The sequence below is a fragment of the Spermophilus citellus genome (assembly GCF_964194105.1).
Source record: "Spermophilus citellus genome assembly, chromosome: 19".
NCBI lineage: Eukaryota > Metazoa > Chordata > Mammalia > Rodentia > Sciuridae > Spermophilus > Spermophilus citellus.
The window spans coordinates 7,822,949-7,849,666 of NC_138201.1; the positions used below are offsets into that span (position 1 = coordinate 7,822,949).

Below are 26,718 nucleotides of genomic sequence, written 5' to 3' on the forward strand. Positions count from 1 at the left end.
AAAATATTCTCCTATGTGACATGTTTAAAATCAATGAAAAACATATTGGAAAAAAAAATAATTATCTTTCGGTTAACTAGAAAAGTCATGGGAATGCCAATTCAGTGTCCTGTGTGGATAACATATTGTGCCTTGGTTATATTATTTTCCATTTCTTTTAGAATTTTCAATTTTAACTCAAAATGAAAACTACTATTTTAAATATAGAGTATGATTTCCTACCAATGATTCCCTAGCAGTTTTATCAATGTTTCCAAAGGAAAAAAAAATTTTAATACTAACTGCTTTTTAAATGAAAGTCTTTGGAATTTAGTATCCTGTGTCAAGGAAACAGTAAGAAAGAAATTCAGATTTTTTTTTCAGTAGAATCATGGTATTAAATTCTTTTTACCACTACAAAAGAAGAGAACATGGTCAGAGAAGTCCGGTGATTTTCTATTACTCGTTGATAGAAGTAAAAAAAAAAAAAATCTAAATCTCATGCTGGTATGGTAGACACTAAACTCTAAGCTTTTATCCATGTAATTGCTATATGGTTGAAGATTGAACACTTTGCTCATCAGGATGCTAAGCATCCAGACAATGTTGACATTCAGTTAATGCTAGAATTATGACAAGAAGTGAAGAATTAGATTAAAAAGCTTTGTGAGCTATTGAGATTGTATATGGATATGAATTTTTTTTCCTCTGAGGTCAAATGTATACTAAGACAATTTTCCAACAAGTATCTACAGATTTTAAAATTTGATTAATAACATGAAGAAACAAGCTTCAGTGTTATCATCACACCCTGTTAGTTGCCTGGATCTGTCCCTCAAGGCTTTAGAAGACATGTTCTGTAACTGGTTGTTACACTGATGTTCACTGGTGAAATTCCTGCCCTTAGTTTTCCACACCAGTGATATCATGAGAAGTCTCCCCCCCATGAGAGGGGCCCTGAAGGACCACTGTCTTCCTAGAGGCAGATGTTATAGTAGAAAAATCTGAAAGTCAGACAGCCCTGGGTTTTATGTTGTGCACCATTTTAGGTTCTCATGGCTCCACTTCTTATTCCAACTATTGCTACAGGGACCAGCTCAGCACTGCATTCTATAGGTGCACCGTGACAGAGGGGACCACACTGAGTACCTCTTGTTTCTTGAGCTGAGTCTTTTGGTCTGTTTAGGAACCTGCTTAGCATTTTTGCATGTGCATCCTGTCCGTGCTGGTAGTTTATACCAACACTACCCTTAGGTGACGATCAACAAAAACTAGTGAATCAATGCTTCCCCTGAGTAGGAAATGTACAAAGACTCTTTAGAATTCTTTACCTGGGATGGGGTGAAAATGGCCCATGTTGGTGGTCAACTCCATAACTCATCTTACATTGACTCTCTCTGCTTCCCTATTGAATTACCCTTTCTCTGATAGTTTCCTTTTGGGATCGCATTCCCCAACAAACATCCTAAACACCAGTTCTTCACTTAGGCTATCTTCGTAGAATTCAAATTGTGACTTCTCTCTTTTCTAAATTTGTCATCTTGAGCAGGTTATCTTAAATCTCTGCAAAAAAAAAAATTGGCTACAAATAAAATTAATTGCTATTACCCATTTAAAATATCTCACTCGTATATATATATATATATATATATATATATATATATATATACCAGGACAGAACTAAATAAAGGAGGGGGGTCGATTAGCATGTTTGGACAGTTTCCAATCATCTTCATGGAAGAAATACTCATTTTAAAACAATTAATGTGTACCCCACCTGTTTACATGAATAATAGTGAAAGCTAATACCACCTTATATTCATATCATGTGTACATTTTCTTTTTGCCTCAGTACTTTTTCATATTGGAAAATAATATTTTCGGAAGGCCTGTACTCAGGATCAAAGTTAGGTACTGAATCTGTGTCAAACTCCAGAGAATCCAAAAGTATTGGATTGTCATCCTGTAGGATGTAGAGGCTCACATTTGGGTGACGCTCCTAACGATTGAGTTGTGATTGTTTCCTAAAAAGATATGCTTCATTTTTTGTTAGCTGAGACCAAATCTGGCCCACAGCGGGTTCAGATTTGGCCTGTATTTTCCAAATTGACCTTTGTTCTCACCTTTAGTTTCACATCATTCTCTGGCTCTGTTCTCCATTTGGATCCTACTTCTGGCTGGTCCTGCAGGTACAGCAAAAGGACAGATAGCAAATATTGAACCTCAGCCGAATACCTAATGATATTTGCAGCAGACTTCTGTTACTCCCACTGAAGCTCCTGTATCTCCCCTCTCTCAAATCACATGTATACCTTTCCTCTGGACCCAGTCAACCTGGTCCTGGGAACAGGGCCGTGTCCTAGGTGATTGCCTTGCCAATTATTTTTGCCTTTTTTTTTTTTAAACAGCTCCTCCAGAATGGGAACAAAAAATCCAAAATACATACCTCTCTATCTATGACAGCTTGTTTTGGGAGTGCAAAGCTAGTGGAAAGCCAGCTCCCTGGTATACGTGGTTGAAGAATGGCGAACGCATCCACTCAGAGGTAAGCAGCCCTGTTGCTGGGAAAGCTTCACCTGATCTGCTATGTTTTGTTAATAATCATCATTGATACCGGGACCCCCAGCCTATGTTGACTAGCCTTCGAGAATGGGAAAGTTATATTGAAATTCGTAGTTTTACGTTAAAATTGTACCATGTACCATTTCAATATAATATTCAAATTGTATTTCTATACCCCACATGGAACTCAGTAACAGATTTTGGTTGTCGAGGTCCTCTTTACGGTAGGCTGTGGTAAGGGAAAGTTCCTATCCTCCAACTTAGAACTGAAGTGGCAATTTGTCAGATTGTTGCATTTCAAGACTTTTCGATGCCTTACAATATGAAGTCCAGATAATATTCTAACCATGACATTCATGTGATATTGCTGTCAACCATGTTTTTTGAAATTGCTGGACTGGTGGATTTTTTCCAAATACTTCATATATCATTTAACACAAAATTAATGTGCATTTGGTGCAAACAGTGCCAATTTTTTCCGAAATGAAATAGCATGAAATATTCTAGCCGCTAAAATTATACTACGTATATTTCCATTTTTTAAAAAAACTTCAGAAATCTCAGGATCATGAAGTAATACACCAAAGTATCACATTTCAGAGATTTGCACACACGTTTTTTTAATAACATCTTCTGGTAAAGCAAGTGCTTATATTCATGATCTAGTAGCTTTACATATGTTTTTTTTTCCTTTATTAGGAGAGAATTCAAATAGATAATGGCACGCTCATGATAACTATGCTGAATGTGTCAGATTCTGGTGTCTACCAATGCACTGCAGAAAACAAGTATCAGATCATTTACGCAAATGCAGAGTTGAGAGTTTTAGGTAAGTCATTCATGTACATCCAGAAAATGCAAAATGACGATGCTATCGTGGGCAACAATCATACCTATCTGAACACGACTTTCCTGTAAATTAAAAATGGCTTTCTCTTGAAATAATGAGAAATATCAAAGTAAGCTTTTCATACAATTTAAGGGTACAATTATTATTCTGCGTGGACAACACATTAATGTTTGAGAAAGTGCCTACTGTGGGGAGTGTTCAAATCAGAAGAGGTTCCTCCACCCTGATTCTGGCCTGAGGGTTTGAATACAGCTCAAATGAATCCATTAAGGATATTTTCAGCTGCCAATCAAAGCAGAAGGGATACTTAGCTTCAGATGCGCACGAAAAGAAAATCACAATGTGAAGAGACTTAACAAAAGGGGACTTACTCTACCAAGAGGGGAAGCAGCTGTCAACTTGGCAGTAGTATTTTTTACACCTTTTCCCTGTGCAACACACAAGGTTTCAAGATGGCTCTAGAAATGAAGTCTCCAACCCTGTTGCAGAGAGGAGGGAGGTTAAGCACTGACCACGCCCGTTTTCTTGATGAGAAAGGCAACATTTCCCTGAACTTCTATAGCAAGCTTCTTTTCTGTCATTCACTAGAACTTAGTCACGACTTCCACACTCCAAAGAAAACTGGGGAAATGATTTTCCGTCACAGGAAATGTTGAGGCTGGGCAGTGCAAGAGTGATACTTGGTGAAATCTAAAGAGTGGTGTCTGAAACTATAAGTGACTTCCTGATCTTCAAATCCAAGGCTTTTTCTTAAGTGTTAGGAAGGAGAAAGGAAATAAAGGATCAAAGATAAAACAAGGAGACTCACTTTGACTGAGCTTCCATGCACTGGTCATTCATTGATGTCTTATTTCCTTTACTCACTTTATTGACTATTTATTATGTACTAAGCCCTAAAATTAAAAAACTTATTAAAACGAAAGTGATTCTTACCATCACTGAACCTATAGTGTTACTGGGGGAAAAAAAAAAAACAATAAATTTGAAATTTAAAATGTGGTAGGATTCTTATAGCCACAAATTGTTGCTATCAGAACCAACGGCAAGTTCAACATAACCTAAATGTGTGCATAATACTCATATTAGAGCAATGTGTTAGGAACGTGGCTTTTTCTAACTTTCTTCCTCTCTACCAACTTGCTTCTGTTATTTCAATGAACACAACCAACGCAACAATAGATCACGTTTATGGAGCACAGAGTCGGTACCAGGTACTATGCTGTCGAACTGACAACTGTTATTTCTTTTAATCCTGACCTTGACCGGCTCACGTAATATCTATCATCATCTGCATTTTACAAATTGAAGCAGGGACTCCAAAATGTTGTCAGCAATTGGCCCCAGGACAGCTTGAGAAAAGAGTTCTGACCACAAATATTAGATTCTATCTATTATACTGAGCTACCTCCCGAGTCGCTCTGTGTTAATTAAGTCATTTAACACTTTAATTTTTAATTTTGTTTTTAGCCTCTGCTCCTGATTTCTCCAGAAACCCTATTAAAAAAAACTCAGTTGTTCAAGTTGGTGGGGAAATTGTTATCGAATGCAAACCAAATGCTTTCCCCAGAGCTGCTATCTCTTGGAAAAGAGGGACAGAGAACATGAGACAGAGCAAAAGGTAAAACAATCTTCGTTTTCTTAAAAAAAAATACTTAAATATTCTGTAACAGAGCGTCTTCTGAAATGTTCAGGGTTGACTAGGTCTCCCCAACTTCTTTTGTCCATGAGAAACTTCTAGAGGCGTACACGGAGGTGCATGCATTTTATGCATGATTCTGGAAAAAAAAAAGTATCTTCAAGTGCTAGCATCTGTTTGTGTCACTTGACTGTGTTAGTTTTGGTCCATGCACTTGGAATAGGTCTATTTTTTTAATATCCTTGAAAGATCTTTTTTGGACACTGGGTTTGAAGGCATTTTTTCTGACTTGGCCTGCTGAGAAGGAAACCAGTGAGAAGAACATGGAAGAGAGACTCAGGCACACACCAGGTGGTGTGGTTTTTAGGTAGTCACTCAGGTGTTTTCCCCATGACAAAGTGAATTTGCCATATAAGAGAAAAGGTAAAGGAACCTGTAGAGAAAGAAAGGATGTGTGTGCACTGCAGAAATCCTAGAGCAGCCCGGGCTTGCTCTCTAGAATAGCATGACAGGTGCTTCTCTCTGCTTACAGCACATCCATTCCATTAAGTCCTGGAACCTTGTATGCAAAAGAAGTGACCAGACCGCAGCTACAGCTGGGTGGTAATGACCCACAGGTGTCACTCAGGGATCAGGTGGGCAGGGACATCCTGCTATGAATGAGCGCTCATTGACATAGACTGGGTGTGAGACCCTATTTTGGTATTTCTAGTGCCAAGATCGCACCTATGGGCAAGGAAGAGGGATACAACAACCACAGACAGATCTGCATTGGTCAGATCAAGTGACACATTATCCCAGAAACTGTGTTTCCAAGCTTTCCATGTGTGCAATGAGAGGTAGGGGAGAGGGGGGGGGGAATTCCTGAGGGCTTGCTTTCTTCCTCATTCTCTCCTTCCTCCAGAGATTTTTATATCCCTCGACGAAAGCTTTTCTCCAGATAGGAATTCTGTTGAATTGATCTTGGTATGCCCCGAGCCTGGGCACAGACCCAAAACTCAATGGTAACTATATGTGAGATGCATCAATGAGTCAGAAAGAGAGGATATGTAGAGCATCCCCAGCTTTCAAGAAAAATTACCCTGGGGGAAATGCCTACAGCCATGAAGGCAGGTGCTTCAAACCCACGGTGCAAAGAAAGGAGAAGGGAACCCTGGAGTCCCGTTCCCTGTTGGGCCCCTTTCTCCATATCCGCTGTCTGGGCGGTTGCTGTGAGGACTCCTGATGCTTTGGGATGTGGATACTTTTTCAATATTTCCTCTTGCATTTCTAAAATCTAATCAAGGTTTGAATACACTGCTGTGGAATAGGAAAGCTGCAGAGATCTGCTGATACCAAACACAAGCCTCTGTGTTGTGGGTCTGGTTAAATGGATGAGCTCTGCCTCATTTAATAAGATGACTCTAAAGTGCGATCCCAAAGAGCCAAAATGACTGCCACTTACCTCCCATTACCTCCTTAGAGGTCATTCACCTCTAAGACCAAGTCATAGGATGCGTGGGGAGGAGAAGGAAAAAGGAATAGGGGTTAGGGAAAGGTAAGAAAATGAGAAAAATAAATAAATAGCCAAGAAATTAAAAACAATTGAAGAGCACAAGGGGACCACTTTTTAAAACAAACTTTCAGGTTTTTATTTAATTTTTATTTGTTCCATATAGCATGCATGTGGGGTCTTTTTTAGCCTCAGAACAGTTACTCATACTTACAGCAGATTCAGCCCCGTCTTCTTGTGATGAAAGAGATGACCCCGGTGATTTCTGAGTGCTAGTTATTTTTCTGCATTTCTACCCCCTTCTTGCTTTAGGATTTCATTACAGTATTTTTTTTTTCAAGGAAAGAATCACATGATCTCCTAAATGCGAGCTCTAAACAGTTGAAAAAAAAACAATAACTGAGACCCAGCAAAATGCAGTAATTATGGACATGCATCTCTTGCTTGTGTAGATTACACGGAGCAGTAATTTGCTAAGGGTCACAGAGCCAGTGTCTCTGGGTGCTTCCCGTCCTGTCCTGTCCTCCTGACCTGACTCGTTTCGCTAAGTGCAGGGTTTAAACCACTTATTGGGGAATTTGGCACTGACACTTCTGTTTGTGTTGGCTTAATGGCTTTTAGCAGCCTTTTAACAGAGACTTACAAACAAGTAGAAGGGGAAAATTGGAGAAGGAAGGAACCACTGTTTATTGTAGAGATAGTAGAGTCCATTAAGAAGATTCTAGCTACTATCAAGACAGAGTTACCAGGACAGATCCCAAGTTCTAGCAAACTGATTGCATTTAGCTTGAAAATATCGACCACAGTGGACCCATGACTCAGAGAGGACAATATTTATTTTAATGGTGGGTATTGCCACAAAATATTTCTCCTTACAGGTAGAACCTACGGATTCAGGTTATTTGATTTAATATGTCTGTCTCTGGTGCATGTGTGTATGTGTATGTGTGTCTTGGGGCAGCTATCCAATTTCCAAAGCAAATGAAATTAAATATCTTAAGAGCCAGAGACAGAGTGTTGGACACAGAGGTTCGCTGGGAAATTACATTTTAGATTTGATTATTTGATTATAAAATGCAAGGTTTATCGCGGAAGTAGACACCGTCCATTCGGTGGGACAATTTAGAGGGGGATTTGAGATGATCTGGCCCATTTTGCAAATTCAATAAGGCCGCATCCCAAAACTCCAACACAGAACACTGAGTCCCAGCACATATTTTTCTTTAATTTCATATGGAGTTGAATATTTCATGTCAATCTCAAAGCACAAGAAAACTTCAACCTTCTCAGACTTCTGGTTTTCTGCAAGACTCAATTGTATATACGGGAAGAATAAAAAAGGGAGCTACAGAGAGAGGTTTAAATTTTTACAACGATTCCAAGTAGAAGTCGGTTTTTGGTTCTTGACCTTGGAAATACCTCCGTGGGCAAAGATACATTTTTAGTTTCTATTGTAAAACTTGTATATGGTACTGCCTACTTTGAAATTACTCTGTCACTAAATCCTGACGCCAATACAGTGTAACTACCTAGAGATGGTGGAGAAGATTCTGAAGGAGCCTATTCAAAGAAATCATCCTGTATTGCCTACCTATCAAAAATGGTGGAGACATATATATATATATATATATATATATATATATATATATATATATATATATATATATATATATATATATTTGACAGTGGCTTCCAGTCTTCTGTGAACTGAGACCTTCCCTCCCAGATCTCGTAGGTGATGAGGTTTACACGTGAAGCAAGCTTCTCTCTCCATATTTACATCTTTTTCTCTCTGAGGATCCTAGAAAAAAAAAAGTTCCAAAATTCATTCTCTGAAGGACTGAGTTGGAGGGACATTTCTTAATATGGCCAGCATGCTTCTTATTAGCTCACGTACCATCTTCAAAGTCAAGATGAGGTTAAGGGTTCTGTGTTTGCAGTAGGTATCTGTATGCAGGGTTGACTGTCTGTGAAGACAGTCTTCCTGCAGTTGAACTCAGGATAATGGCATTCAAGGGTCCTAGGGCTTCTGGCTTCCTGCTAGGAGTGAAAGGTCATGCAGTGTCCATCTGCTTCTTCCTGAAGATGTCAGGGGTTTGGAAATAGCACTTACACTGAAGAGAAGCAAATGGTATGTGTTTGTGGGAAACCCCAGGGTGCATTACAAAGAGCCCCACACTAGGAATTATAAAACAGGATTTCTGATCTCGGTTCTGTCATTGATGAGTAGCATGACCTTGAATAAAACTACTCTGCTTCTGTGTACTTTTCTTTTTATTAGGAATCACTGTTTGCTGGGTTTCTTTTCAGATGAAATAATATGAAAACACCCTTAGGAAAAATTAAAGACTCTCTGTGCGGTGGCACCCTGCACAAGTTCCATATTTGAAATCTATAGAGAACGTTAAAAATGGCAAGTTCTGTTAGTTATAGCTTCATAGGTGACTTAATGATTTGCTAAGGTGACGAAGTGGTCAAGCTAAGCGGAGTGATGATGGCTGTGAATTCCTAAACAGCTAACATGATCTGGGTAGATGGATGCAGAGGTCGCAGACAGCCCTTCCTGCAAGTCTGTAAGCTCCTTGAAGGCAGTAAGCATCCTTCTCGAACTCACTGCTGCGGGCCCCTTGCTCTACAGAAACCTGGAACATAATGCCCACGCGATAAATATTTTCTGTGTTGTGGAAGTCCATGAAAATTAGAATTGACTTTGTTTTACCGGCTTCAGAGATTCTTTTTTCAGTTAAACCAAACGCTTTAATAATTAATCGAACCATGATGTGTTCATTTGTTAATTCTTTCATTAAGGCCACAAGTATACACTGAACACCTATTATATCCCAATTACTCTCCTAGTCCTGGGGATTAAATGCAAATCCAGTAAGTGTTCTCTTCGTCCTTTCTTAAGAAACTTTTTTTTTAAAGTTACTTGGGATTCAGAGATTGGCGTTTAAGCCCCAATTTTACTTCTCAGTTGGTAACTTCTAGAATACTTTTTAAATTGCCTGGTTTTGGTGACAATGTGAGAGGAGATCTTACTTATCCGTGCATGGGACGGTATGAGGCCGAAATGTAAGGTCTCTGTGGAAGGCCGGGTGGTCTGCACCCAATCTGTTACCATGGGAAGACTTTATTGCTGCATTTCCAACATTTATGCAGGTTCTAGTTGTGCATGCTAACCTCTACCCACTAGAGGAACCCCAAAAACATCACTGTGGAAGCTCAAGGTGAACCCAGGTTCAGCTCACCTCTGCAAGGCATTCTTTGGCAACCGAAGGAATCATATTTGCTGAGGTTGATTGTCTACTTCTTTTTTTTCCCTGATGGATCTATCTACTCAGCAGGTGAAATGACAGGAACTGAAGGTCCTAGATTCATCTCCGTTGACTGCTGGCTACCTGTTCAGGGATCATTTCCTGAATTAAATGGGAGATGCTAGGTGGCTGGACAGACAGCTCCACGCTCTCTTCTGTCAGACAGTACAGATCACCTTTCCTACATCATCTTGGCTTTGCCCAGGCTGAATTATAGCTCTGGACAATAAAAACAAAGACATATCAGGAAGACATTGTGTCCTATTACTGATACAATAATAATGGAATCCATAAGTAATTCCCGGCATTTCTGCCTCATTTCCTGAAAACATAAAAATAAAATAAAATCCAGCTACAGGTCAGGCAAATTGTCAGTAATAAAAACAGCCGTTTTAAAATGCCTCCTATTTCCTGGGTGGTATATCAGGCACTTTACATATATCAAAATTTTTAAATGCATTTTTCCCCCACGTATTCTGATATATTTCTGAGGAACAAAGTTGTCACCGAATATATACAGTTATGTTGGTGTCCCTTTTGTTTTTCCTGGGTGATCTTTAAGAACTAAATGCAAAAGGAATTTCAGAATTCACGATCAAACTCACTGAACTGTAGAAATTCTACCCTTGGCAACTGGGTCTCGGAATGGGATCATTTCCCACAGGTTTGAAATAAGAGGTCGGTGACGCTGTGACCCATTCATTACCTTTACCTGTGAACACATTTTTGAACAGACCTTATCAAATCATGGATTCCGTATGCTTGTTCCTACAGAAATGCTGCTATTAAACCCCAGCGTGGCGCGGATAATTGACAAATGAACATGCCTTGCTGGATGTACTGGTTTGGATCCATTAGGTGGTGTGGGATCATATTCACTTATTGAATAAGTGGTGTTTATACAATATTTTTTGGTTATAATATACTAGTACCTCAAGGCTTCCCTCAAGGATACAATATTCCATTGTGGGAAAGGAAGAAAGATGGTAGGGAACATGGGGAGGTGGGAAGGAGATGAGGGAGAAAGAAGAAAAGGGCATTCTCTGTGACTGGAGGGAATCATTTGATCTTCCTGTTCTTCATGGGTAAAAAGATACCCATGAGAAGAACCTATTTGTGGCATAGGGTCTTACACAGAAATGAAACGGCTTTAAAAAGTAGTTTGTTACCAAGCGTGGTGGTGCACACCTATAATCCCAGAAGCGTGGGAGGCTGAGGCAGGAGGATCTCGAGTCCATAGCCAGCCTCAGCAAAAGCAAGGTACTAAGCAACTCGGTGGGACCATGTCTCTAAATAAAATGCAAAACAGGGCTGGGGATGGGGCTTAGTGGTTGAATGCCCTTGAGCTCAATCCCCCCCCCCAAAAAAAAAGTACTGTGTTTTTATTCTTCTCTCAAAACTACCCAGAGAGTGTGGTTCTTTTAGTTACAGGGCTCAGTGATCCACACTTAGTCACCATTACATTTCCTTCCTGGACATCATTCTGGAATATTCTACCTTGTGGGGCATCTGCCAATTAGGATCTGGCTACCTGAATGCTACAGATCCAAATATACGATTCTCTTTCCCCGTTTGATGCTTATTTGGATCTTTTACAACAGCTGCCTTCTAATCCATTGCTGGTCCTTTTGGTTTTACCTTTGGTCCCAGGGGCTCAGTCTTAGTCATGAAATAACCCTTCCCCTCAAGCCTGCTCTTGGCTGCCTGAGCCTCTCCCCAGCAACTGGAAAGTACATTTCTCTACCCCTTCCTCCTCCTTGCTGAGCTTCCTAATGGAACAAGCAAATAAACCTAATTTTATTTTGTATCACCAACTACTTAATGTAATAGTGCTTAGTACATCAGGTAGCAGGACTAGCGAGTAGGCAAATGAACCATATGTTCCCGTGTTTAAGGAAGAGTGACAGTCTGCATAATGCCAGCCTTATTACAACCTCCCTCTGTGCTTCCTCTTCGTAATAAAATTTTAAATGGTTCGCACTCAACTCCTGAGAGCCTTGTTAAGGTGACGCTTTCCAAGGGAATCCATGTTCAAGATGTCAGGAGCCATCTGATACTCTAGCCTGTGTCACCAGGAGATGTAACAAGCTAGAAATCCTGTGTGTGCCTCTGTCAGTCTTCGTCTCATTTCTCCCCCTTGCCTTCAAATCCTCCTTCTTTTATCTCCATTGGCCTTCCCCAGTCTGGGGAACTCACCCTTTCAGACGGTGCATGCAGAACCAGCTGCCTGCCGTGGTCTTCGGAGAATCCTGTTCATTAAAGATGTGAAGACGGCCTTTAAACCCTGCCTGCATTTTGGGGTGGGTGCTGCTTCACCTGGCTCTCTTGGGCTGGAGTCTTACTGCCATGTCCCTCTGTAAGATGTTTTCCCATGACTTTAAACCAGGGGCAGAGATGACAAAAGAAAGAAGTTCTGCAAGCGAAATAGCATCTTGCCAATTTTTATACTGCATTCTGGGACAGAAAGGGAGGGGTGTGGCTCATGGTCAAGTTGCTGTGAATCCAGAGGGTGCTATCCTTGGGTTTCACATTTGGCTGTGCACTAGAAGAGCCGTACAGGAAAATGCAAATCTAAGAGCTGTGCCCAAGATTTTGGATTCAATAGTTGGGGAAGAGAGCAGAAGAATCTGCATTTTTTTTCTAAGTTCTCTTTCTCAGCCTCCAAAAGATGCTGAGAGTCTTGTGTAACCCCCAGGAAATCATGGGCTCTGTGTGTACACATCCCATCTGGCAAAATGCAAACTTTCTTTATCTTCTCTCCCCTTGGAAGGCTGCTTCCTGTACTAAAAGTTCAGCCCTTCATCTGATTTCTCTGTTAAAGAGGTGTAAATCTCTGTTTCCTTGCTCTTCCAAAATATGGAACATAATTGGCCCCGGAACGGTGTCTGCTTATGGTTCACACTTGGTTCTAATTTCTAAGTGACATTTAGATCTTCCAAAATTTACATACATATTCAACAGCAATGGTGTTAGAGACAGAAAAGGTCAATTATCTGTGTAATTTATACAAATGACCTTTTGTTCCTGGTTTGATTCTTTAGAAGTGATCACTTGATATGTTGGAAATACAACGTTCCTTACTTAAAAAAAAAAAAAAAAAGAATGTGGCTTCACAGGAGGTGTTTGTTACACCTATCCACTCCTACTGATGCTGTGAGCATATAGAAATAAGGAATAATAAATGAATCGAGAATTACTGTCGGCCACAATATACTTGAAGAAATAAAATATGGAGTAATAGTGTAGAAATCATTATTTTTAATATCTTCAAAGTGAGGAGAATGGCCTCTTTTAGTCATTTACTCTAATTTTCCATTATCCTTTTATTGACTCATTTAATTTTTGCAATGGGATTTTTAATTTTTCCAAATGGAACTTATATAAGAACACATTTCATGAAACCAAGGAAATTAATCCCATCTGTCTCCAATGTCCTGAGGGGAGAAACACAGTCCCACCTCTTACCCTCCCACTTCTTCTCACCCTCCAGTAATTCCTGGTTTTCCCCCCAAGAATCCCCGAAATTACCCAAGACTTGTAATTTGAGAGCTACTGATCTGAAGCGACAAATGTGAGTCTCAAGTGTGACTTTTCAAACTCTTCACTTATTTATAAGCACAGTGGCCAACCAATTTGACAGACCTCTCGTGGAAGATTCTGGGTTTATCAATTTGAATGAGCTCAGAGTCTTGGAGTGGGGGGGGGGGGACAGGTCCACAGCTCCTGTGCACTGGGGCATGTGCAGTGAGGCCCCCCTCCTGACTGGGCTCTGGAAGTTCAGAAAAGCCTCACTGGATTGGAGCATGGAGATGGCACTTAAAAGAGTGGGTAGGAATTTTTTCCACCCCAGGAAAGGAGGAACAGTAGAGGTTCCTTATATTATTGTAGTGCTGTATGCTCTGGGTCATAGTTGGTACCCTTTTAAAGTTTTGATATAGACTTTTCTCCAGACAAGATAAGTTCTGAAGGGTACAGTGGAACTCTCTGTAATAATCCCAGCAACTGGGCAGGCTGAGGCAGGAGAACAGTAGAACAGGCCAGCCTTAGCACCTAGTGAGACCTTATCTCCAAATAAGGTCTGGGGGTGTAACTCAGAGGTAAAGTACCCCTGGGTTCAATCCCCAGTACTGTTACGGCGAGATTGCAATAAATCACTGAATCAATCTTTTTTTTTCTTGGTATTAGGGATTGGACTCAGGGGCACTCAACCACTGAGCCACATCCCCAGCCCTAGTTTGTATTTTATTTAGAGACAGGGTCTCACTGAGTTGCTCAGCACCTTGCCATTGCTAAGGCTGACTTTGAACTCTCAATCTTTCTGTCTCAGCCTCCTGAGCTGCTGGGATTACCGCCATGCTCCATCCAAGTGGATCTTAGAGCAGGAGACAGAACCATCTTTATTTTCCAGCTGGGGGTCTAGATCACCAGTTGGCTGGCCAAGGGGCAGGCTGCAAGTCTACACCCTTCGACCCCCTCCCCGGGTTAGAGAACATCTTTATAGTCAAAAAACACATTCATCATCAGTGGCTGTTGCTATGATTCAAAACCATAAACAAACAACATGAGATCTAAAATCATGAGCAGGAGGGGAAGTGGGTCAAAACGACCCTAGTTGAGTACAAGTTAAAGAATGGTTACTAATGTCTAGACAGTCATACTCTGGCAGGGTACATCGGTCAAGAAAAATGGGAGCCACAGAGAGAACAACTTTCCATTGTATAAGAAGAACAGAAACATTTGCATTTCTAAGCAGAGTGTGCTAAGCAGGATCAGATGGCAGAGGCAGGGTGCGCCCAAGGGAGAAGCATTTCTTTTTTTTTTTTTTTTTAATTGGTTGTTCAAAACATTACAAAGCTCATGACATTACACAAAATTACATATAAGAGTTCGTGAGGGGAAAGGGGAAAAAAAAAACAAGGGAGAGAAGCATTTCTTATGTGACACAGAATCTCAGGATAAAACGGAGTATGTTTGTTCATTGCCCATATAGCCTGGCCCATAACAGTTCCACCAAAGAAAAAATACTTTCTTCTCAAGATTTCTCTACTAAAATTAAGGAGACGGGCATCATGTCTGAGTCATCTAATTTCCCATCTATTTTCGGCTCTTTGACTTCTCAGGGGAATACTTGGATATGCTTAATAATGTATATTTTTAGCTGGGCACAGTGGCGCACACCTGTAAAAACTCTTTTGAGAGTAGCAGCATATACAGTCATTTTAATTTATTTTTTAAATAAATGACAGATATAGCACAAATCTATGTGTTTTCCACATATTGATAGATGGAGTCTTACCAGATTCATAGCAGTAAAATAGATACATCAGTCCTTTTAGCATCTTTGGTTCCTGGGTCCACATTGATCCAATGAGTGATTGGGATTTCAGTAAAATGTGCAGTATAATTTTAAGTGGCATTTGGACAGAGAGAATGCAAATCCCATAAACACTGATGAACTCTGGCATCAAGGTATGGGATCGATTGTAGAAGGAAAGAGGGTTGGCAGAAACGGTACATCCCAGTGGTCCCTCTTCCAGCCACGTTTACAAGCCTAATTTTATAGACACTTAGGAATATGATCATTCAGGAGCCCAAAGGATCCAGAGTAAGAAATTCCACCAGCATTGGCGTCACTTTCAAAGCCACATTTGAGAGTAGGGGGAATCATTTCCCAGATCCTCCCCATCTGAAATCCTAGATTAACAGAGAGCTGGAGTGAAAATGGAGGATAGACCAAGGGTGCACTTTCCATACCTATGGGAAATCAGGAACCCCCAGGAAAAAGTTACCTGTCTGTTACCTGGCCGTATGTGAATCTTGTCTGAGAGGCTGTGACAGATCTGACTTGATATTCGCAAAATTTCAAAACTCATAAGACATCCCCCAGTAGGCTCATCATCATAAATCGAATAACGAAGCCAAAAGACCCTCCCAGGGTTCAGAATTCTCCATTCCCTGCACAAATGTCTCTCATTGTATCATCAATCTGTTTTCTAGCCATTTGGGGAGTGGGTTTATTTATTTATTTTTTCTTAAGTTCTATGTTCACAAACATTTCTTTTTCATCCTTTGCCAACATTACAATCTCCCATCTTTTGATGGACATGGGCTCTGGGCATGCTGATATCTGAATCTACATTCATTTCCATTTGTGTTTTCTCAGACATCCCAAAACTGCTGCAGTAAACGAAGGTATTTTTTTCTTTCTCTTTCTGTTCTCCTACTGAAGAGCAAGATGTATTCCTCTTAGGCCTGTTTCACTGAATTCATTTAGCTGCCTTTCCATCCAATGCCGTTGGGTGGCTGCGGAGTCACATGTCTTTCACATTCATGTGTCAGGGCACACTCTTGGGCATACCATCCAAATAGAGACACATCCTGACACCGAATAATTATATTTTTTCATGTCTGCTGTAACATACGATCCTCTCTTTTATGTCACCATTCAGTCATCCCAAGTTTGTGTTGGTATTCTGCGTTAGCACTACGCAGCTGACCTGACATCATTTCTGTGTATTCAGCAAGAAGACACATTTGGATCAACACTGAGATATGAGGGTCCGCAGGCTTCGTTTCTGCTTTGGAGCTTAGGACAGTTGAACCAGAGATTTGGCTTGGGGTCTTTGGACTGATCACACACCAGTGATTACACATTAGGAACAAAATACAACTGCAGAAAACCAGGAAATCCAAAACATTAGACCCTGGGACCAGTAATGTTTTCATGCCCATTTCAATTAAAATATTTTGGAATCAATTTCTAACCCCTTCACTTCTAAAGAAACCTTTGTTCATTTTTTAAGCCCCTTCAATTAGGTGCATAAGGACCCCAGATCATCTTTGAATACTTAATTCATGGGAAATATAGCTCGCCATTTAATCTCTTTAATATATACACATTGCTCTTGTCCATTGAGAGTGGTAAAAAAAGTAACTTAAAGTACCTAGGAATGTCAGTTTTCTTAGACATCTGCTTCCTGGGCACAGATGTGGTTTATGATGTTTCATTTTCAGACTTTTCATAGAATTTCATTTTAAGGTCTTTTTCTTCTCCTCTGACAGCCCCATGGTCCACATAGATTTAATCACGGTGTGCCCAATGTCACTCAATAGGCAGACTTCAAGAATGATACTGTGCGCCTGGAGCTAGGACAGAGGCTAAGAAATTTACTAAAGATATTACTACCACATTTTTGTGAATCAATTAAATATTTAGGAACCACCCAACAGGGTCTATATTATCATAATAATTGAAGAGATTTTGATGTGGGTTGTATTATAATCTTCAGTTCTCTGATCTGAACTCTATAAAATACTGACTAGGACCAATCTTATATGTTGGCGTCCTGTTCTGGAGAGTTGAGTGAATTCCTTTCCTGAAACTCTTATACTACTATATATGGTATCAAGCAACTAATAATTATTTATCTTTTTTATGACCACAATTAGCATTTATTCTTCTTTGGAACCAGGGATTGAACCCAGGGGTGCCTTACCACTAAGCAACATCCCCAACCCTTTTACATATTTTTAGAGATAGAGACTCGCTGAGTTGCTTAGGGTCTTGCTACATTGCAGAGGCTGATTTTGAACTTGTGATCCTTCTACCTCAGCCTCCTGAGCCACTGGGATTACAGGCATGCGCCACTGTGCCTGGCTAATTAGCATTTATTCTTCAATAGAGGTTATTCAACTAAGCGAATTTCTGTTACTTTACTCAATTTATCAACAGTATTCATAAATATCCATTTAGGCCTAGGAAGAAAAGGCTGAATATTTAGTAGTAAACCCAATCAGAAAATATAGATTTATGAAGTACCTGCTCATTGTAGATCTCCTTGGAGAACACAAATAAATATGGAAAAATAACAGCCATGATTAGACCCTCATCATTCTCAAGTGTTATTTATATATGCACATATCAATAAGTAGTATTTTCAGGGGATAGTTTCCCAGAACTCCCCAAGATACCTAGATCTGAAGATACGCACATCTTTATATAAAATGCTATAGTATTTATGGAAAACCTGAGGTATGAGGGTCTGCAGCTTCTGTGAGCACCTTCCAAGAAACTCTAAGTCATTTTAGATTACTTGCAACACCTCAGACAGTGTCACTGTGATGTAAAAAGTTGTACTATAGTTTTTAGGGAATTATGATAAAGAAAAAATGTCATTACCAATGTAATTCTTTTTTTTGGTGTTGGGGGCAGGTAGCCAGGGATTGAACTCAGGGGTGCTCGACCATTGAGCCATATCCCTAGCCCTACTTCGTATTTTATTTAAAGACAGGGTCTCACTGAGTTGCTAAGCACCTTGCTTTTGCTGAGGCTGGCCTTGAACTTGCGATCCTCTCTCCTCATCCCCCTGAGCCTCTAGTACTACAGACACATGCCACCTCGCCTGCCACCAACGCAATTCTTTTTCAAATATTTAAATCATCAGTTGGTTGAATGGTGGGATGGGGAACCCATGGATATGGAGGGTGAACTGTGCCTGTGTCTCTGTATATTTTACTCTATTTAATTCTGAAAGCAAATGGATGATGGTACTGATATTGTCATCCCAGTATTATATAGAGTTGACATAGAAATCAACCATGTGTTCCCCAAGTAACATGGCCGGAGAGGGAAAACCAGATTTCTATCCAAAACAATTAAAATTGAGAGTCCATAGTCTTCTGACCCCTACACGTCCCGCCTTAAAAAGAAACGAAAAACTTTAGTTTTTAATGGATCACTTGGAGATCATTGACTGGTCTAAAAAGAAATTGAAAATATAAGACAGTGTACGTATTTTTACATACATACACTGATTCAGTAGAAGTAGCCCTGGCTAGGGATGAGAAGATCTGCATCAGGGCTGTGGTTAAGATAGTTACTGAGACGCCCTGCATCTCGGCTTGTTGATATGGAAAAATAATAATTTCTCCTATTTTGGAGGGGAGAAAGAGAGTGGCTGTGAACTCCAGTGATTAAGGGGCAGACGTATTAGAGAAAGCTACCTACATTATCATGGTTCCCCAGGAGAGAGAACTGTTACAGTCTGGATACAAGATGTCTCCAAAAGCTCCTGTTAATGCAGAAATATTCAGAGGTTAAAATAATTAGATTAGACGAATTGCAACCTAATCAGTCCATCTTAGTTCGAATGAACTGACTGGGTGATACTTTGTAGGCAGGTGAGGTATGGCTGGAGGGGGGGTCACTTGGTAGGGTGCATCTTCTCTGTGGCCCCTTCTCCACCCCACTGAGCTTCCTGACGCCCCATGAGCTCAGTACCTTTCCTCCACTGGACCCTTTCACCATGTGCCTGGGAACTTTCTGGGAAAAAGAAAGAAGGGATTTGTCTGCCTGGCTGCCCCTTTGCTGGCTAGGGTTGCATTATCTGGAACTGTACAGTCAGTGGGACCCAGAGAACCAGAGAGACCCGTCAGGTAAAGCTGAAACTATAGGAGGAAAAGTAGCCTTAGCAAGGCAGACGGGCTCAGCTAAGCAGACTGGAATGCCCAGCTCCTGTTAGACAGGAAAGGAAGAAATTCTAGGCTTCTGTTTTCCAGTTGTGTAAAAAAAGAAAAAATGTATCCTATAATAAAGATTTGTAAATATGAACATTTGTTTCTCCTTTGGAACTTAAATAGCTCTTTCCTGAGAATATCTGCATTTCCCCCCCCCCCCCGAAGTCAGTAAAAGTCAAAGAGATGAATTAAATATTCATACATAAACTTTGCTGAACTTTCTGATGTATATGATTTCTTTGCAAATATATCATGCTTTGCTGAAGATGGCCTACATCATTTAGGAGAGGTGGGTTAGATATACTTCCTGTGCCTCTTTCACTTACTGCTCTTGAGACAGCACACTTCAGTTCAAGTCTCTACTGGTTCTTCTCATTTTTACTATATGGATGATTACTATGGTTTAGATATAGATGAGGTATCCCCCCCAAAGCTCTCATGGGAATCAATGCAAGAAACGTTCAGAGGTGAAATGATGGGATTATCAGAGCGTTGACCTAATAAGTGGATTAATCCATTGATGGATTAACTGGGTGCATAATAGTAGGCAGGTAGGGTATGGCTGGAGGAAGTAGACCACTGGGGCTGTGCCTTTGGGGTTTATGCTTTGTCCCCGTGAGCTCTCACTCTGCTTCCTGGGTGCCATGAGCTGAGTATCTGTCCTCCACCATACTCTTCCACCATGATGTTCTCCCTCATGTTGGGTCCAGAGCTATGGAGTCAGCTGACCCTGCACTGAACCTCTGAAACTGTGAGCCAAAATAATCGTTGCCTCCTTTAAATTGTTCTTGTGAGGTCTTTTCATCACGATAATGAAAAGCTGACTATAACAATGATCTTATAGGCATGATAACACTTGGTTTTCATTAATTCAGTGATTAAATCATGAACTTTGTTCTGGCCAAAGGTGTCAGATAGTCTCTCAGTATAACTGTCATTAGTGCCATTTCAAATTATTGACCTAAACAGTTGGAAAGCACAACCTTAATTTTTTGTTTCAAAGAGCAAGCTTTGGTATTTGCTTGTTTTGTAGATTGTGTCAGTCATTTTTTTGGTTGCTCATTAAATAAGGGATTTTTAAAAGGTGGCTTATTAATCGACATCAAGATTAGCATAGATATTACTTCTCAGCTGATAATCAGGTACAAAAAAATCATTAAAATGCAATATCAATATTTGATCTGAAATGGATCCCACGGGGGACGTTTTACTTTAAACCGAGACGGTGAAAAGTAAAAATTTATCCACACTTTTCTACTTCTTATCTAACTCATTTTAATCCAATCTATTTTACATTTTTCTAGATATCAGTAAAATTAGACAGTCAATTAAAATTTCATGGTCCACAGTATTATCTTTAGACAGAACTGGAAGCAATACTCCAGTTAATAATCTCTCTATAAAAATAGCAATATTGCTCTAGTTTCAGCAGTAAGAAATTATAATTGCCCAATGTCCTAATTTCTTTGAGTTCAGGAAATTTAGCTCTTGTTAATCTTCTATGTCCTCAAATTGTGTGATCGGCTTTGATGGATACCAAAGGCAAATAAAAATGAGAGCCTTTCTCAATTTCTCTTCAGACTTTGGAATCCACATAGGGAGATGTGTTTTCTGTATGTGTAAGTAAATTGAAGGTTGCGTGTATGTGAGATTCATTGGAGTTATAAAATAGGTGATGAATATTAACCTCTATATATTTAGTTGCTGGTGCACAGGAAGCCTAAGAAAACAAGGTCTAAACCATTCCACATTAATGTTTATGTAGTTCCTAAAATGATACGTAATTTGATGCCCAGGTACCAGGTGAAGGAGCTCTGTAGGTGAATTTGATGCAAAGTTCTATCTTCTTGGAGTTCTATTCACAGTAGTAGCTCATCAGGAGGGAGGGGACCAGTATAAAATCAAACCAATGGACAGGTCGTCTGTTACTTTGTTTTTCTTCTACCCTACCTACTTCCCTGACAGTCAGAAGATTGAAACCTTGCATGTTCAATCACCCCATAAAGTCTGCCTTCAACATATCAGTTAACCTTGAAATGTTTACATGTGCTGCTGGCTCCGTTTCTACATGCCCTATTTTCTAATGACACCAAAAATAATCTCCCCGATGTCATGTGCCTGTCAGGCACAGCTTGTTGTTCAGAATTTCGACATTTTTTACACCCATCACACAATTAGAGAAATAACTTGGTGCATTACATTGCTAAGTATTAATTTTTCTATCAGTGGAATAGTCATATTACATCTACACATGTAAATGTCTTTAAATTCACAAATTTTTTTTTGCAGAACATTTTAAATGCAAATGTCACAATTTGTAATTTAATCATCCAAATAGAATACTAAGCGCTGGTAATTTGGGGGAGTTTTTTTTCTATTCAATTATGTGAACAGTTGAAATATCCTAATTAAGGGGATATTTGAGAACAGAGACTTGAAAGAAAGAATATTATTTTACTGAAATGTGAAATGATTATAGTGGAAGAAACAGACCCCACAAGTCAAGTGTCAGAACTCGACAACACCAGAACCAAGACAGTCCGGGAAATGATCAAAACTGGTTCGTTAAAACCACATGGCGGGCTGGGGATGTGGCTCAAGCGGTAGCGCGCTCACCTGGCATGCGTGCGGCCCGGGTTCGATCCTCAGCACCACATACCAACAAAGATGTTGTGTCTGCCGAGAACTAAAAAATAAATATTAAAAAAAAAATTCTCTCTCTCTCTCTCCCCTCTCTCACTCTCTCTTTAAAAAAAAAATAAAAAAATAAAAAAATAAAACCACATGGCTCAGTTTTATGAGCGGTTAAGACAAGAGGCATGAGCAATGGCCAACACAGGAATCCAAGATAGTGGCCTAAATCATGAAGGAGAGCAAAATCCCAAATGTTAGTGTCAGCAAAGAAGGGGAATTGGACTGATGCCTGACATTTAATTAATTTTCATGACAACTATATTATCATTGCCAAAATAAAAACTGAAAAACCAAGGATTGGAAAGATTTGAATTAGGAGAGGAATGTAAGTAGTTAAACATAGTCTTGGGGACAGTTTTTCTACCCTCAGACTCCTTTCTACAAGCCTGGCACAAAGTACTTTGTATCCATCCATGTTGTCACCTAGGGCAGGCAGGATTCTCTGCTTGTCTGTGGCTTTATAGTGTTCCGCTGTGCATCTGGACCACATTTCCTTATATGAAATAAGACAGACACAGCAAGACAATATTGTATCCTCTCCCTTTATTAAATGGAATCTTGACAAATCATATTTCATACATTAGAATCAAGTGGGTTATGAACTCCCATTTTTACCCCAAATACAGATTGCAGCTTTGTAATGTTGTGAACAACCAATAAAAAAAATGAATAAATAAATAAATAAATAAATGGAATCTTAAAAAGCTGATTTCACAGAAATTGAGCTGAATGATAGTTACCAGAGACTGGTGAGAATAGGAAGAGGTTGATCAGCAGGGTCGATGTTCTTGTGTGATAAGAGAATGAAAGCGCTGGTGTTCTACAATACAGCAGATGAGATTCATTAAAAACAATGCATTCCGTGGGCTGGGGTTGTAGCTCCGTCCGTTGTAGAGTACTTGCCTAGCACATGTGAGGCACTGGGTTTGATCCTCAGCACCACATCGATGTAAATAAAATAAAGGTATTGTGTCCATCTACAACTTAAAAAAATGCATTTTTAAAATAACGCACTTCATATCTCAAAATGGCAAAGGAAGAGGGATATGAATGTATTCCCCATAATAGCATGGCCATAATGTAAGAAGATGGATCTTCTAATTCCCTGAGATGGTCACTACCCAAGTATACATGAATCAGACCCCCACACTGCATCTCAAAAACCTGTACACATGTTATGTGTCCATCATTTTTTTTTAAGCCTGATATCTACCCTTTGGAGCCCTTTGTGCAAACTGGACTCTCACAAAACATTTTCTCCTTCCCCCCCATTGTTGTTATTCCCCCTGGACTTAAAGAAGTGCTTACCTTGTGAGGAAAATAAATTGGTTCATTAAAACCTTGCCTACTGACTTCTAACTGGGAGTAAAGGACATTCTTAAACATGTTAAACCATTAATATCACTTAACCCCCATGACTCCGTGACAAAGGTAATATGGTATCACTATGCCACACAGGAAAAAAAAAAAAAAAAACTCAGAACTTGGAGTGTTCATTAGCTTGGTTCGGGTCACACAGGTATTAAACGTTGGGGCTCAGAATCAGTCACAAGTCATTTAACTCCAGAGCCTACCTTGCCACCCCCTCTGTAATGACACCATAATTGCATGAGAGAAGATGAAAAAGAATTCTTAAGGTTAGCATCACCGTCACTGTACCACACATCAAGGCATCTGGGGTTAAAACTCTCCCAGAGCAGAGAGTACTATAGTAGGTGCCAAGTCTGCCTGGAAGATCTCAGAAAAGCCAAAAACCTCGAAAAATGCATATGTGTGCACACACACTAACATTTCATGATATTTCAGGGGGTTATTATCATTATCGTCTCTGAAGTTCAGATGAAGAACCTTCACTATTAAACATCATACTATGCAAATGAAATTATGCACACACACACACACACACACATATATGTAGAAAATCAAGTTTATGCTAATCATAGTAACCATAAGCAAATTATGTTTTGAAAACCTACCATGAAGGGATTCTTGCTATAATAAAAGCTTTGTGAGCTAAAGTGATAGCGTGGTCAGGATTTGGGGTCTATACTGCCAGGTGGGTACCTTGAAACACTTAGAGCTTCTCTCTCTGCCTGTTCCCTGGCTTATAACATGGATCCAGAGCAAGAGTGAACCCAGGGGTTGGTCTCCAGGTTTCCATGAGCTGACATTTATTTATTGCACACTGAGTAGGGGTCTGCACAGAGGCAGTTCCCAACAATAGCTCATACCCTTCTTAAATTTTAATATCTGTTTCAATATCACGGAAAAAAACTACCCTGTATATTTAACACGTTTTATTTTGCCCTTGCCTATTGTACCACCTAACATATTGCTACAAACATAGTGGGGAATTGATCAAAGATTTACTGAATAAATGAAGAAGAAAAACATTGTTCTACTTTGCAGTTATTCATTGAAATTACTATGGAAGGACTGGGGATGTGGGTCAAGGATAGAGACTCTGCCTAAATTTCCTAAGGTCTTGTGCCACAGATGACCTGTACCACAAAAAAAAGAAAGCAAAACGATGACAACATTATTTAATATAATTAAATTTAAACATAATTTAATTATATTTAATATACTTCATTAATAATAAATTTATAGTTAATACAATTTAAATATAATTTAAATTTACCATTTGATGGCATGTAGATATCAGTGATATATTTGTTTTATCATGTAAAGTGTTTTATTGACCAATATTTAATGTTGTCATGCTATTGAAAAAATTCTTCATCATTCTTAAAATACTGGGGGTAAAGGATGCATGTAACTATTTCTCACATTAAATCAAAGGAAGAATTTCATCTGTCCAGAAATCTGCCGTATTCTAGAATACCTTTGTTATCTGTCAATGATAATATAATTCAGTTCTTAATGCAAACCAGGACCTACGAAACTGGACATTTCAGAAATGTAATAAGACATCAATATTTTCTACTGGAAAATACTCTAGCACAGTAACTGTTTTAAAAGCTGATTACATCCCTGGAACATTCTAAAACCCAGAGATGGTCTTTTCAGTACACTGAGAAAATTTGAAATCCTTCAGTGATGATAAACCCAACATCAGAAGCTGGTTTCATAGCAATTGTGGTTGGCTCATATTCTCTGTGTTTCAAATTGGGTAATTAATTATATTAGCTACATTTCATGTTCTACACATATTAGAAACAATGATATGTTTGTGATGCAACAAATGCTGTTTTGTTATTGTTAATGGATATGACATGCATGCAGATCATCTGGCCTGGATTTCCTTTAAAACCAGTCATTAAAAATTAGTTTGTCGTCACGTATTTTGGTAGAATTCTAGCTACCACCAGGGCTCCTACAACTGGATATAACAGGTTGCTCACTAAATTTGTAAGCCCTCAAAAAATAGAAGCCTAAATTTGGGTGAATGCTTTTATTTTTCCTTTTTTTCTCTATCTCTCTCTTCTTATTAAAACATCTGATGATTTTTTGTTGTTGTTGCTAAATGAGTCTCAGTGCCTTCCCTGATTACAATATCACTCTGATGTTTGTTTTATAATATTTCTCAGTTTCAGAGGAAACTTAAGAGAGATGGATCATTCTGTGAAAGATTGGAACTTCTTTGATAGATCTTTCTCCTTGGTGTACTCTGTATTAGGGATATTTAACTCCATCTGATCCATGGATCCTTAACCTTTCTACTCTGCTGCTTTTGGAGATATACAACAATAAGCATTGTCTTTGGTACCTGGAACCATATACCATACAGACAGTTCCTTCAACTTTCTAACCCAAACAAATATTACCATAATTCCGAACCCAACTGTTTCATTGCAAGAAATGCCAAATCAGAGCAGATTCGTAAATTCACAGATCAAGCAAATGACTGTGAAAATCGTTCTGCTTTTTTTCCAAAGCCGAGTTCAGCTGTCAAAAGTGAGCTGGCTTTTCAAAATGCATAGTAATTACATTTCTTGTTTGTCCATTAGCTGGGTATTACGATACCACACAGTCATTTGATTTTTAATGTGCACTAAAATAACAATGATAATTCACATTACAGTAAAATGATCATTGATAATCTGTCAAAATAAAAAAAAACTTAAGCCATGTATTCTACTATTTAGATTTAGAAATGGACTTCAAGAACAAGAATGAATAGGGAAAGGAATGAACTCATCATGTATATCCATAATTTTAGTGCTATTTGAAAGCGAAAGTAAGGAGTTATGATTTATTGCTATTTAATGGCCTTTCTTCCATTAATAACATGTTTTTTTTTTTAATAGAGTGTTTCTATTGGAGGACGGTAGCCTTAAGATATATAATGTTACCAGGTCGGATGCTGGATCATATACCTGTATGGCTACAAATCAATTTGGCATTGCAAAGAGTACTGGCAGCCTCGTGGTCAAAGGTAATTTATTAATTTTACATACATTCAAAGTATGTTGGAAATACATGTGCATGTCATGACCCGATTACCTGTGTCGAACTTGTACCATGTGTAAAAATTCTAAACCACAATTTACTTAAGGGTTCTGTTCCCATGCACTCTTTGCCAATGGGATACCATGGTAGATTGAGTCCTTTGGCAATTGAAAATGTTGTCGGTGCTACACTTTGGCATAGTTAAAACCTATATTTGAATTCTTGCTGATACCTTAGTGTATGGGGTGGTGGATATTTTCAT

General features: G+C 39.3%; 1 protein-coding gene across 1 annotated transcript in view; it reads left to right on the forward strand.

Annotated features, from left to right (window-relative positions):
* Window positions 1–26,718, forward strand: part of CNTN6 (contactin 6) — a gene marked incomplete at both ends in the record, with an annotated part of 224,593 nt that overhangs the window by 153,807 nt on the left and 44,068 nt on the right. The window contains 4 exons of the mRNA XM_081276135.1: window positions 2,388–2,524; window positions 3,241–3,370; window positions 4,859–5,009; window positions 26,315–26,442. Of these exons, the coding sequence (XP_081132261.1) occupies window positions 2,388–2,524; window positions 3,241–3,370; window positions 4,859–5,009; window positions 26,315–26,442 (546 nt within the window). The remainder of the gene's footprint in view (window positions 1–2,387; window positions 2,525–3,240; window positions 3,371–4,858; window positions 5,010–26,314; window positions 26,443–26,718) is intronic.